The 14095-nt window shown below is 44.3% G+C and overlaps 1 protein-coding gene across 1 annotated transcript in view; it reads left to right on the forward strand.

Moving 5' to 3' along the window:
• LOC121540446 (VWFA and cache domain-containing protein 1) overlaps window positions 1–14095 on the forward strand; it is an 89264-nt gene that overhangs the window by 49097 nt on the left and 26072 nt on the right. Inside the window, exons 4-6 of the mRNA XM_041849317.2 lie at window positions 395–501; window positions 10817–10943; window positions 13695–13839. Of these exons, the coding sequence (XP_041705251.1) occupies window positions 395–501; window positions 10817–10943; window positions 13695–13839 (379 nt within the window). The remainder of the gene's footprint in view (window positions 1–394; window positions 502–10816; window positions 10944–13694; window positions 13840–14095) is intronic.

A 14095-nucleotide genomic window follows, 5' to 3' on the forward strand; every position in this document is an offset into this window, starting at 1 on the left:
GTACCATGGGGCTGCCCAACCCCATGTAATACTGTGATATGGGATCTACTGGGCTTAGAGGAACCAGACACCCTCACCCCCCAGAGGACACCACGCACGCACACACTACATGTACCCCACCTATACATGCAGGGGGTGCATTACTGGAAAGATGAGAGAAGCATATATTCCACACACAGCATGGGCAGCATTGAGATGGTTGCTGCAGTTTGCATCAGCCCTCTCTATGCATCTCAGATTCAGTCCTCTCCTTGATGTCCTCACTTTCTTTTGTCTGTTTCTTGTCTCTCTCCATCTCCCTCGCTGTTTCTGAGAGATATTACTTCTATGGTAGACAAGTGAAATATACTTTGCGGTAGTGCTGTTGTAAATGTGATATGTTCTCTCTTTTCAGGTTTGACGGTAACTTCAACACCAACGTGTCCAAGACCATCTGCTGTGACAGGCTGTCTCCCACTGTCAACAGTCGAGCCTTTAACCCTGGACGGGACCTCAACTCAGGTGGGTCACCCCCTCTTCATGTTTATCTCCTATACATCCCCATTGAGACCTACAGTACAAGTCAAAAGTTTGGACACACCTACTCATTCAAGGGTTTTTCTTTATTTTGTACTATTTTCTACATTGTAGAATAATAGTAAAGACATCAAAACTATGAATTAACACATATGGAATCATGTAGTAACCCAAAAAGTGTTAAGCAAATTCTTCAAAGTAGCCACACTTTGCCTTGATGACAGCTTTGCAAACTCTTGGCATTCTCTCAACCAGCTTCACCTGGAATGCTTTTCCAACAGTCTTGAAGGAGTTCCCACATATGCTGAGCACTTGTTGGCTGCTTTTCCTTCACTCTGCGGTCCAAGTCATCCCAAACCATCTCAATTGGGTTGAGCTCGGGGGATTGTGGAGGCCAGTTCATCTGATGCAGCACTCCATCACTCTCCTTCTTGGTCAAATAGCCCTTACACAGCCTGGAGGTGGGTTGGGTCATTGTCCTGTTGAAAAACAAATGATAGTCCCACTAAGCGCAAACCAGATGGGATGGCGTATTGCTGCAGACTGCTGTGGTACCCATGCTTGTTAAGTGTGCCTTGAATTCTAAATAAATCACTGACAGTGTCACCTGCAAAGCACCATCACACCACCTCCTCAATGCTTCACGGTGGGAACCACACATGCGGAGATCATCCGTTCACCTACTCTGCGTCTCACAAAGACACAGCGATTGGAACCCAAAATCTCAAATTTGGACTCATCAGTCTAAAGGACAGATTTCCACTTGTCTAATGTCTATTGCTCGTGTTTCTTGGCCCAAGCAAGTCTCTTCCTCTTATTGGTGTCCTTTAGTAGTGGTTTCTTGCAGCAATTCGACCAAGAAGGCCTGATTCACACAGTCTCCTCTGAACAGTTGATGTTGATGTGTCTGTTACTTGAACTCTGTGAAGCATTTATTTGGGCTGCAATTTCTGAGGCTGGTAACTCTAATGAACTTATTTTTTACACTTAAGTCATTTAGCAGACACTCTTATCCAGAGCGACTTACAGCAGAGGTAACTCTGGGTCTTCCTTTCTTGTGGCGGTCCTCATGAGAACCAGTTTCATCATAGCGCCTGATGGTTTTTGCGACTGCACTTAAAGAAACTTTCAAAGTTCTTGAAATTTTCCAGATTGGCTGACCTTCATGTCTTAAAGTAATGATGGACTGTCGTTTCTCTTTGCTTATTTGAGCTGTTCTTGCCATAATATGGACTTAGCCTTATTTGGTAAAAGACCATCTTCTGTATACCAACCCTACCTTGTCACAACACAACTGATTGTCTCAAACGCATTAAGAACGAAATAAATTACACCAATTAACTTTTAACAGGGCACACCTGTTAATTGAAATGCATTCCAGGTGACTACCTCATGAAGCTGGTTGAGAAAATGCCAAGAGTGTGCAAAGCTGTCATCAAGGCAAAGGGTGGCCACTTTGATGAATCTCAAATATAAAATATATTTTGATTTGTTTAACACTTTTTTGGTTACCACCTGATTCCATATGTGTAATTTCATAGTTTTGATGTCTTCACTATTACTCTACAATGTAGAAAATAGTAAAAATAAAGAAAAACCCTGGAATGAGTAGGTGTGTCCAAACTTTTGACTGGTACATTAAGGCCATAAGGCTCCCTTTACTTCCTGTCCACTTCTTCCTCTTACCCAAACCCCTGCCCCGAACCTTCTAACCCACCATTCATACAGCAGTCTTCCCCTCTAACATCGACAGCTATGGCCTTGCTTATGAACAATTGCCATGCCAACAGCAACCCGTAGAAGTTAATATTCCTCACCATATTGTTCAATCTTAAAAGGAAAAGGTATTTGGACCCAGATAGAAATAATGATCTGTGCCTGTTTCACGCATTATAAGACCACTTTGTATTCTGTTTTCTCACTCCTACGCTCTCTTCCTCTCTCTCCCCTCCTCTTTCTCCCACTCTCTCTCTTTTTCTCTTTCATTCAAGAATAGTGATTTGTTTTCTACGCTGAAAATTCTGATGTCAAATTAGATTTTTTTTCCCCCCTTGATCTCTGGTCTGCATCTCCATTTAGTAAGAGGTTGTTTTTATCATTCTACATTAGGAGGCTTTGTCGAGCCTTCCCATCTGCCCCTGCTGCACCACTGTTGGCCAATCACTCGAAATCATAATCAGACGTGATTGACGTCCTACATTTTACCTCGGCATGTGAACACTCCCAGTCAAAGTCCCTACTCCATTCAAACAACAATGATCACTATTAATGCAGTTAGATGTTCTGTTCTTTAATGACATCTATTCATATCATGGCAGAATATTGCTGACTGTACTGAACCGGCTGCAGCATTTGACCAATATTTTCTACTCCTAATCCCACTCTCGCTAATGGTCATTTTTGTCTCGATGGGGAAACACTGGCAAAGCAAACCGCTCTCTCACATACACGACCCCTTCTCCTTTATTAGGACTGTAGAAACTCTTAACAGCCCCTTCTCGTACCTGTCTCCTTGTCTCTCACACCCTCTCCGTCCAAATTCGAGGCCACTCTGCCTCTGAGCAGATTAGGATGATTCATCATCATCCCAGAGTTTATTTTCTCAAGGCAGCCATCAGGAGTTCATGTTACCACCATGCCTCCATTTCTCAGGCTGTCTTGACCTCAAGCCTCTGCTAGCATTCATCGTCCCCATTTTGTCTGGACCCAGTCTAAACAACCAGGGAGGGAGGGAGAGAGGGAGGAGGAATAGGTGGATTATCCAGAGGAGGACGGAACAACCAGGGAGGGAGGGAGAGAGGGAGTAGGAATAGGAATAGGTGGATTATCCAGAGGAGGACGGAGAGGATGGTTGGGAGAGAGAAGAGGAGAAGGACCGTAATAGAGGAAAAATAGAAAGTTGGAGTGCGAGAGGCAAAGAGAAGGAATAGACAAATTATCCAGGGAAGGAGAGAGAGAAATGACTGGGGGGGGCAAGAAGTGAGTGAATAAATGAGGGTAGAAAGAGTGAGAGAGGTTGTGAGGTGAGAGATGGCACTGGTTGTAGTAAATACTAAGAAGGTGTTGGGTGAAGTTTCACATCTGTTTTTCCTGGACTCGTCCTTTCCTTCTTGTTCTCACTCCTTTCTCAATCGTAGTTCCCACGTTGCTCCAGGCACTGGTTTGATGTGAGTGTAGTTTGTTTTCCAGCCCTGCCCAGTGGACACATTAACCCCTCTGCACTTAGCCAAAGTGTTACTGAGCTGTGAGGAAGGGAGCTGGGAAAGGGAAGTGTGATTGAGTACGGATGGAGAGGGTTAGAGGAAGCGGCGGCCCCTCAGCCTGTCTGTGGTTCTAGTGTTTTCTAAACACTGGTGGCAGGATTAAGCGCTGCAGCCTAGCAGATGTATACATACTATTTTAGACTGTCAACATCCCAAGTGGTTCCTGTTTATACCAGGCCTGGAGATGGATGAAGTGGCCTAGAGTGCAGATATATGGCAAGCTAGCATGCCTCTGGTCAATAACCACCGCCATAGGAAATACTAGCGTGCCTCTGGTCAATAACCACCGCCATAGGAAATACTAGCGTGCCTCTGGTCAATAACCACCGCCATAGGAAATACTAGCGTGCCACTAACTCGTATCCATTCTCATGTTCTAGAGTGTAGTGTTGGTCTATATTGGGTACTGTGTGTTCATGTTGTTGATTCTGTATGGTTAGTGTTGTAGTGGTCTGCTTGCTAGTTGTTCTATATTGGGTAGTGTGTTAGGAAAATACTGATGAGATTGGATTAGCATGTGTGGAGTGGGGTAATGAACTCTAGTGTGTCGCTAGCGCCGACATGCCTGTCTTTTATAAGGTAGCGCGGCTAAATACTTTCAACGGTGACATGTTTGCTATTATCGATTTTAAGGGGCCTACTTTGTAACACATACACACACACACACTTTTGTTGACACGGGTTAAGGAATATGGCTCTATTTGTCTCTCTCCCGCTCTCTTCTGTCACGTTCATGTGATTGGCTGCTTTGTGTTCCTCTTTTTCTCTGCTCCCCCCAGACAGGAAGCTGCAGGGTTTTGTGATCGGATCTCTCTGAAGATTCTCCTGACTCCTCTGACCCAATAAAAGTCTGTTTGTTTAGGCAGCTACTTTGGCCCTGTTCCCTGGCAGATGCTGCCGTTATATCAGCCTGTAGTGCAGTAATATAAGGAACCACTGAAAGTTATTATATCAGCCTTTATCTGTTGATAGTGAAATTCTTAAATTCTCTTGATCTATTTAAAGTTACATTTTGTTGATACTCTGAGTGAGAAAGTGTAGCTTAAGTTGAGACTTATTAAAATAGCTAGACCTTATGTTGTCGTGTGAGCATAGTCACACTATAGTGAAACTATTAAAACCATGTCAGTTATACAACAGGAATAAACAGTTTAATCTGATATCCAGTCTGACGCATGCACACAGGGAATGTGAGTTTATGCAGGGCCTTACAACATCATGTGATCTCACACTCACTTTTCACACACAGACTAGAGGAGATATGGTTAACCCTTTAAAGCCTCGCCATCTACCAGTTGGCTTTGACAGGTGTCTGAGAGACCAGAATGAATCCCCCTTGTAGGGTAATTCATGTTAAAGAGTGGGTGAAGGAGTGAGAAATGATAGACCTCTTTCTTTGTTTCGCAATATTTAATCTCCCAGAATCCCTCCAATTTTATGCTGTATCAATCCTACCTCCATCTCTCTCTCAGGATTTCTCAATTGCACTTATTGTTTTAGTGGTACTCACTTTTTTTTGTTCAAAGTTAGGGAGGAAGAGGACAGAGGTTTAGTTTCCTGGGGTTTTGAACGGTATGGTGTGAGCGATGGCTTTGCAGCCTAGCGCGGAGGAGACGCTGTCGTTACGGCATGGATTCAGGTGTGTTCCCGAGAATGGAATTAAGGTGGAGGAGGTTCTGCTCGCGGTCGGCGAACAGGTAGGAGCTGAATTTATACATTCCGCTTCCAGAATGAACAAAGCTGTGGTTGTGTTCATGAAAAGAGCACATTTGGTGGGTAGGCTCATTTCTAGTGGAATATTTGTAAGGGGTGTGTTGGTGCCAATTTCTCCTCTTTCTACCCATTCGACTAGGGTGGTAATTGCAAATTTGCCTCCGTTTATTACGGATGATCAAATCAGGAAGGAGCTGAGTCGTTTTGGTAAGTTTGCTAGTGGTTTTCGTGTACTGTCGGCAGGTTTTCAGGCAGATGCCGTCAAGCATGTTGTTTCGTTCCGGAGGCAAGTGTTCATGTTTCTGAATAACAATGAGCAACAGTTAAATGTGCATTTTAAAGTGAGGCATTGGGAGGGGCTCTACGCAGGGTTTGCCTGCACAGATAGTCTGCGGTGCTTTGAGTGTGGATATTTGGGGCATAAGAGCTTTGCGTGCCCACATAAAGGCCTTAGACAAGGTGAGGGTACAAGCACCAGTGAGGGAAATCGAGGTCAACGTGCCGGGGGCCATGAGACACAGGCAGCAGAGGCTGGGCCTAGTCATGCTGCAGATGGTGGGGTATATGAGGCTGGGTCTAGTCATGCTATAGATGGTGGTGTAGGTGAGGCTGGGTCTAGTCATGCTATAGATGGTGGTGTAGGTGAGGCTGGGTCTAGTCAGGCTAGAGATGGTGGTGTAGCTGAGACTGGGTCTAGTCATGTCATAGATGGTGGTGTAGATGAGGCTGGGCTTAGTCAGGTTATGCTAGTGGATGAGGAGAGTATAGTGGGGAAGGGTAAGTGACTAGGGGGGTGGAGGAGGGTGTCAAGAGGAAAAAGGGGGAGAAGAAAAGAGGTGGGAGGGGAGAGGCTGGTGTGGTGAAAGGCACCAAGGAACCTTTGCCTGGTTCTGGGGGGTCCCGACTAGAGAGAAAGGGCAGGTGGTCAGGTTGGGATGAGGAGGAGGAAGGTGAGACTGAGGAAGAGGATGATGAGGAGGATTTATTTTCAGACTCCTCCTCAATGGGTCCAGAGCTGACAGCCAGTCAGTCAGAGGGGTCAAAGTACACGGTGAGGGAACTGTCAAGGTTCCTGAATGAGACAAAGGGGGAAAAAGTTAATCTTGAGTATTTTTTTTGCGATCCGGTAAAGTTTGTAAGATCAGTACAACATGCAATGAAAAATGACGGGCATGGTGTCCTCTCACCCAGGAAACGGTTTAGGTTGAGGAAGTGGGTCACAACCGTGCGTAAAGGTCTACCTTCAGACAGTTTAGATGAATGTTTTCTTTCTGGCACTGGGGCTTTTTGAGCTTTGCTATTGGTCTCTTTATTTGCTGGCTTTTCTCCCACTTCTTATGGAGACTCTTTGGGTAGGCTCGCTTAATATTAATTTCTGGTGGAAAGGGGCAAGTGTGCTGAGCCATGGGACAAATGGTAGTGCAGGGGTGGCAGTCCTTTTTGTACCGTGTCTGTCTGTAAAAATGTGCTCCTCAAAAGAGGTGTGTAGGGGTAGACTGCTTGTAGTAAAAGCAGAAATTAACAACAGGGGTTTTGTCTTTATAAATGGGTGTCTTAGACAGGAACTCTCACAGGTATTGCCTGAGCCTCGTTCAGGCTCAGTGGGGGTGTTAAAGGACATCATTAATCAGTTTGACCTAGTGGATGTTTGGAGAACTAGACATCCCAACACAAGACAGTATACATGGGTGAAGGTCTTTGGGGCTAGAGTGAGTGCAGCCCGGCTTGATCGATTGTACATGTCCAGGAATCAGAGCAATAGGCTGTTGGGCGCTACCATTCTCCCGGTGGGTTTTTCGGATCATCTCATAACCATGGCTCGGCTGTCTATTTCACCAGGGCCTCGGCAGGCATCCTATTGGAAGTTTAATGTAAAGCTCTTACAAGATGTCACTTTATGCTCAGGTTTCCATACTTTTTGGGAAAGGTGGGGGCAGCGAAGAGAGGAGTATGAGTCTCTGAGTCAATGGTGGGATGTGGGAAAGTCAAAATTCGTCTTTTCTGTCAACAGTATACAGCTCTCTCATCCTCAGAGGCTAGGAGAGTATTGGGGGAACTCGAGCGTAGTATTAGTGAGATGGAGGTAGAGCTGGTGGGGCAAGGCAATGTAGGCCTCCAGGCTAATTTAGCTGAACTACGTAGGGACCTGGGCAGTTTTTCCCAGGTTAAAGCAAAGGGAGCACTTGTAAGAGCTAGGTTCTCCATGCTCAAGGAGATGGATGCTCCCAGCTCCTCCTTCTTTGGTTTGGAAAGACAGAGCGGTGAAGCCAAGGGAATGCATTGTTTACGGCTTTTGGATGGGAGGGTGACCTCTGTGGTGGGGGAGATGCGGGACCGGACTGTGGAGTTTTATACTTAGTTGTATAGGGCAGAACTGTGTGATCCTATGTGTGCTCAGGTTTTGCAGAACTCTCTAAGCTCTCTCTGGCACAGAGGGATTACATTTTACATTCCCCTGTTGTCCCATGAACTGGCAGAGGCCGTAACCCAGATGTCCCCCGGCCGTGCACCAGGGGTCGATGGACTCCCAGTGGAGTTTTATAACAAATTCTGGGGAATAATTGGACTGGACTTCTTTTGCGTGTTGCGTGAGTGCATTGGGGTAGGAGAGTTGCCGATGAGCTGCTGTCGGGCGGCTCTGACTCTCCTGCCCAAAAAAGGGAACTTGTGTGAACTTAAGAACTGGAGGCCTGTGGCATTGCTCTGTGCGGACTACAAGATATTTGCCAAGGTCCTCGCTAACAGACTGAAGTCCCATCTGGACTCTATAGTACACAAGGACCAGACATATTGCATACCAGGAAGCTCAATCACAGACAACTTGTTCTTAATCAGGGACATGTTGGACTTATCGAGAGGTTCTAATGTGAACTTTGGACTGGTCTCTTTAGATCAAGAGAAGGCTTTTGATAGTGGACCATGAGTATCTGTTTAATGTGATGTCTGTGTTTGGGTATGGGAAAAGGTTTTTGGCCTGTGTGAAGATATTTCTCTCTCTCTCAGGATTTCTCTCTCTCTCTCTCTCAGGATTTCTCTCTCTCTCTCTCTCTCAGGATTTCTCTCTCTCTCTCTCTCTCAGGATTTTCTCTCTCTCTCTCTCAGGATTTCTCTCTCTCTCTCTCTCTCTCAGGATTTCTCTCTCTCTCTCTCTCTCAGGATTTCTCTCTCTCTCAGGATTCTCTCTCTCTCTCTCAGGATTTCTCTCTCTCAGGATTTCTCTCTCTCTCTCAGGATTTCTCTCTCTCTCTCAGGATTTCTCTCTCTCTCAGGATTTCTCTCTCTCTCTCTCTCTCTCAGGATTTCTCTCTCTCTCTCTCTCAGAATTTCTCTCTCTCTCAGGATTTCTCTCTCTCTCTCAGGATTTCTCTCTCAGGACCTCTCTCTCTCTCAGGATCTCTCTCTCTCTCTCTCAGGATATCTCTATCTCTCTCAGGATTTCTCTCTCAGGACCTCTCTCGGTCAGAATATCTCTCTCTCTCAGGATCGATCTCTCTCTCTCTCTCAGGATCGATCTCTCTCTCTCTCTGTCAGGATCGATCTCTCTCTCTCTCTCTCTCAGGATCGATCTCTCTCTCAGGATCAATCTCTCTCTCAGGATCTCTCTCAGGATCTCTCTCTCTCTCAGGATCTCTCTCTCTCTCTCTCTCTCTCTCTCTCTCTCTCTCTCTCTCTCTCTCTCTCTCTCTCTCTCTCTCTCTCTCTCTCTCTCTCTCTCTCTCTCTCTCAGGATCGATCTCTCTCTCTCTCTCTCTCTCTCTCTCTCGGATCTCTCTCAGGATCTCTCTCAATTCAATTCAATTTAAGGGCTTTATTGGCATGGGAAACGTATGTTAACATTGCCAAAGCAAGTGAAGTAGATAGTAAACAAAAGTGAAATAAACAATAAATATTAACAGTAAACATTACACTCAGAAGTTCCAAAAGAATAAAGACATTTCAAATGTCATATTATGTCTATATACAGTGTTGTAACAATGTGGAAATAGTTCAAGTACAAATGGGAAAATAAATAAACATACATATGGGTTGTATTTACAATGGTGTTTGTTCTTCACTGGTTGCCCTTTTCTTGTGGCAACAGGTCACAAATATTGCTGCTGTGATGGCACACTGTGGGATTTCACCCAGTAGATAAGGGAGTTTATCAGAATTGGGTTTGTTTTCAAATTCTTTGTGGATCTGTGTAATCTGAGGGAAATATGTGTCTCTAATATGGTCATACATTTGGCAGGAGGTTAGGAAGTGCAGCTCAGTTTCCACCTCATTTTGTGGGCAGTGTGCACATAGCCTGTTTTCTCTTGAGAGCCAGGTCTGCCTACGGCGGCCTTTCTCAATAGCAAGGCTATGCTCACTGAGTCTGTACATAGTCAAAGCTTTCCTTAAGTTTGGGTCAGTCACAGTGGTCAGGTATTCTGCCACTGTGTACTCTCTGTTTAGGGCTAAATAGCATTCTAGTTTGCTCTGTTTTTTTGTTAATTCTTTCCAATGTGTTAAGGAATTCTCTTTTTGTTTTCTCATGATTTGGTTGGGTCTAATTGTGTTGTTGTCCTGGGGCTCTGTGGGGTCTGTTTGTGTTTGTCAACAGAGACCCAGGACCAGCTTGCTTAGGAGACTCTTCTCCAAGTTCATCTCTCTGTAGGTGATGGCTTTGTTATGGAAGGTTTGGGAAATCACTTCCTTTTAAGTGGTTATAGAATTTAACGGCTCTTTTCTGGATTTGGATAATTAGCGGGTATCGGCCTAATTCTGCTCTGCATGCATTATTTTGTGTTTTTCGTTGTACACGGAGGTGTTTGTCCCATTGTAGTGTTTGTCCCGTTTTGTGAATTCTTGGTTGGACCCCAGACCTCAAAACCATAAAGGGCATTGGGTTCTATAACTGATTCAAGTATTTTTAGCCAGATCCTAATTGGTATGTCGAATTTTATGTTCCTTTTGATGGCATAGAAGGCCCTTCTTGCCTTGTCTCTCAGATCATTCACAGCTTTGTGGAAGTTACCTGTGGCGCTGATGTTTAGGCCGAGGTATGTATAGTTTTTTGTGTGCTCTAGGGCACCGGTGTCTAGATGGAATTTGTATTTGTGGTCCTGGCAACTGGACCTTTTTTGGAACACCATTATTTTTGTCTTACTGAGATTTACTGTCAGGGCCCAGGTCTGACAGAATATGTGCAGAAGATCTAGGTGCTGCTGTAGGCCGTTGGTTGGTGACAGAATCTCGCTCTCGCTCTCGCTCTCTCTCGCTCTTTAAGGATCTCTCTGAGTATTAATCCTACCTACTGTTTACAATACTGACCTCTCTCTCTCCTCCTCTCTCCTCTGTAGTGTTGGCAGATAACCTGAAGTCCAATCCGGGCATCAAGTGGCAGTACTTCAGCTCAGAGGAGGGCATATTCACTTTGTTCCCCGCCCACAAGTTCCACTGCAAGGGCAACTACGAGCACCGCAGCAGGTAATGTTACACTATCACACAGCATCACTCAGATAAACAGTACAATCAACTAGCCCAAAACACATGGTCAAGAATGGAGTCATTATTGTCACATAAATCATCACTGACTGCACATTCCTCACACATGAAGTTTTGTATGGCTACATCAAGGATATTGTTCTTGACTATCCAAGATGGTCGTCACCTACTAGGCAAAGAGGAAACAGAAAACCACTATTCTTCTATTCCACTTCCTCCCTCTCCTTTGTTCCTGTGTGGCACAGTGAGAGGACATGTAAATATCATTTTCCCTCTACTCTGGTGTTGTTGGGTTTCCTCTCCTCTCTGAGACAGACAGACTCCCTGACCACACATGCCCTTGATGCCCATGGCAGGAATGTGTTCTGAGACCAGTAAAGACCACTGGAATCTCTCACCCACTGTTGTGGTTTCTCTGGCTTAGCCTGGTGAAAGACATCTCTCTCTACTCTCTCGCTCTCTGTCAGTCTCTCTCTCTCTTTTTCTCACCCCCTCTGACTCTCTCTTTCATCCCCTCTCTCACCAAATACTTAAAGGCCAGTCTCTCTCAACCAGCCAGCTGGCATTCAGCGCTGAGAAAAATGATGTCACCCTCACCCTGGCTTGCTACAAAGACAAATGGGGACTTAAGACTAGAACAGCCAAGACGGTCATTCTATAAGTTAATTTCAATAAAAACCTTGAACCCACCTTTCCCTGACTTTTCCTAAATTCGTGTATTTTACAGTCTAGCAGTACTTTGAGATAAATATCATAAAGACATTCTGAGCATTCCTACCTCAAAGCGCCTTGACGGTCAAAATTACATCTGCATATTTAACAGTAGAATAGCTGGGCCTCAACGAGTACAAATAGCAGCCAATCTAACATTGAATATACACAATCACAAAGAATTCCGTTAATATTTTGTTTAGGAACATCATAAAAAACATGATACAAAGACAATTTATTTCAAAAGAACAGAATAGCATGTTTTGAGTTGTATTTATCTGTGCTTAATAGCCAAGGCTATATGGCTGTGCCATGCCAGTGAAATCAACTTGTTCATTTAGCAGACATCACACGCTTATATTCCCCTGCCCTACCACAGTCAACACACATATATTATACAGGAAGAATATAACAGAATCAAATAGAATGGCCGTTGCTGATTGTCGCCAGTACTCACATGAGGAACCCGCCAAGCCGCGGTTATTCTAGGAAAAGTTATATTTCGAAACAAAGCCCATCCTCACAATTTTGAGTTGTTTGGAAGAACTAGATTAATTAGTTTACCTTAGAGTATTGCAATCGTTCCTTTTGTCAATGCACGCTGCACTGGTCATCAGTCTCTTCATTCTCAATTTGACAATAGATAATATTGTCACCCATCAGACTATTGTCAATTTAATATTGTTAAATTAGGCCTATTATTATACAATATGTGTGAAATTTGTTTCAATATAGTTCAGGTGTAGTTTGGATGTGACATTAGCTGGGCAGGCAACTGTGGTCTTAGTCAGAAAATACACGTATCTTATTTTAGTATTTACAGTGTGCGCTTCTGGATCAATCAATCAATACATTTTCTGATTGATTACAATTTACATTTGGTGTCATGAGGTTTCGTATGACCTATTGTAACATAAATCGCTAAATGAATGCATTTATTATCATTTATTCTGGAATATTTAAACAATTGAAATATCAGCGGTCAGAATGACCGTCATGGTCATTCTAGTAGTTATGGAATTCCGGTGCGCCAAACACAAACATGCCCTTTCCCCCGTCTGTGCCTCCTAGTGCTGTACTACCACACTGAGCTATACCAGACACAAAACCAACCAAACAATGCAGCTTGGGATGTTGCTACACTCTAATACAGGGGTGTCAAACACACATACACTACCGGTCAAAAGTTTTAGAACACCTACTCATTCAAGGGATTTTATTTTTACTCTTTTCTACATTTTAGAATAATAGGGAAGACATCAAAACTATGAAATAACAGATATGGAATCATGTAGTAACCAAAAAAGTGTTAAACAAATCAATATATTTGATATTCTTCAAATAGCCACCCTTTGCCTTGATGACAACTTTGCACACTCTTAGCATTCACTATCATTCCACTATTACTGCAGATATAGTATGGACATTTTCAGAAATGACAATGCAAAAATTCTACATGTAGCTTCTTTTAATAGGAAAAGAAAACAGATGGCTTCGGTCACTTCGACTCTAGACTAGTTTTGTCTGACACAAACGGGTTTGGCAATAGGAGCTTGACAAAGGGAATGGTGGTGATGGTTGGATAAGTGGTGGTGGTGGTGATGGTTGGATAAGTGGTGGTGATGGTTGGATAAGTGGTGGTGGTGGTGGCGGTGCCTCCCAAAAGCAACAGTAGTCCTGGGAATGGGATCTCTTGTGAAAACAGTGTGTGGAGGGCTCAGGGCAGCCGGACGTAGAGGGGACAGCCCTGGGAACTGCAGTTCAGCTCAGGCCACCAAGAAGCAGGGGGGATATAAGAGAGGGTTAGGGTTACCAGCCTGGGTCAGACAATGGGAGAATAATTCTCTGGTGTCAATAAACCACCATTCTAAACAGATGATTGTGTTTGTGTATGTTTTTGAGTGGGATTGTGTTGTTGAGAGTTTGAGTGTATGTGTTAGATTTGTGTATACAGTACATGTGATTTGTGTGTATACCGTGTCCTCATCACGAGTGTGTGTCTGTCTGTGTTTGTTCTCGCAGGCCAGTGTACGTGTCGGCAGTGCGGCCCCAGTCTAAACACATTGTGGTGATCATCGACCACGGAGTGACCATTACAGACACACAGCTCCAGATCGCCAGAGATGCTGCACTCGTCGTCCTCAGCTCCATAGACGAACATGACAAGGTGAGGAGCACTCCTCTGATTTTGATAACTTCCTGCCCTAATTCCCCTTCGCCCCCTCTGATACATCCCCTATTATCCCCTGACACGTCATCCATTTTATTTTTCCTCTCCCTCTAAAGCTACAAAGTACATATGCCCAGTGATTACAGTGTCGATCCCAAAAGTTGTTGTTGTTTCTGTTGTGTTTGTTGGTAATGAATGTGTCTGTGATGATACTAACGTCTGTCTGTCTGTCTGTCTGTCTTTGTTTCCCTGC

The sequence above is a fragment of the Coregonus clupeaformis genome, chromosome 26, assembly GCF_020615455.1.
Source record: "Coregonus clupeaformis isolate EN_2021a chromosome 26, ASM2061545v1, whole genome shotgun sequence".
Classification (NCBI taxonomy): Eukaryota; Metazoa; Chordata; class Actinopteri; order Salmoniformes; family Salmonidae; genus Coregonus; species Coregonus clupeaformis.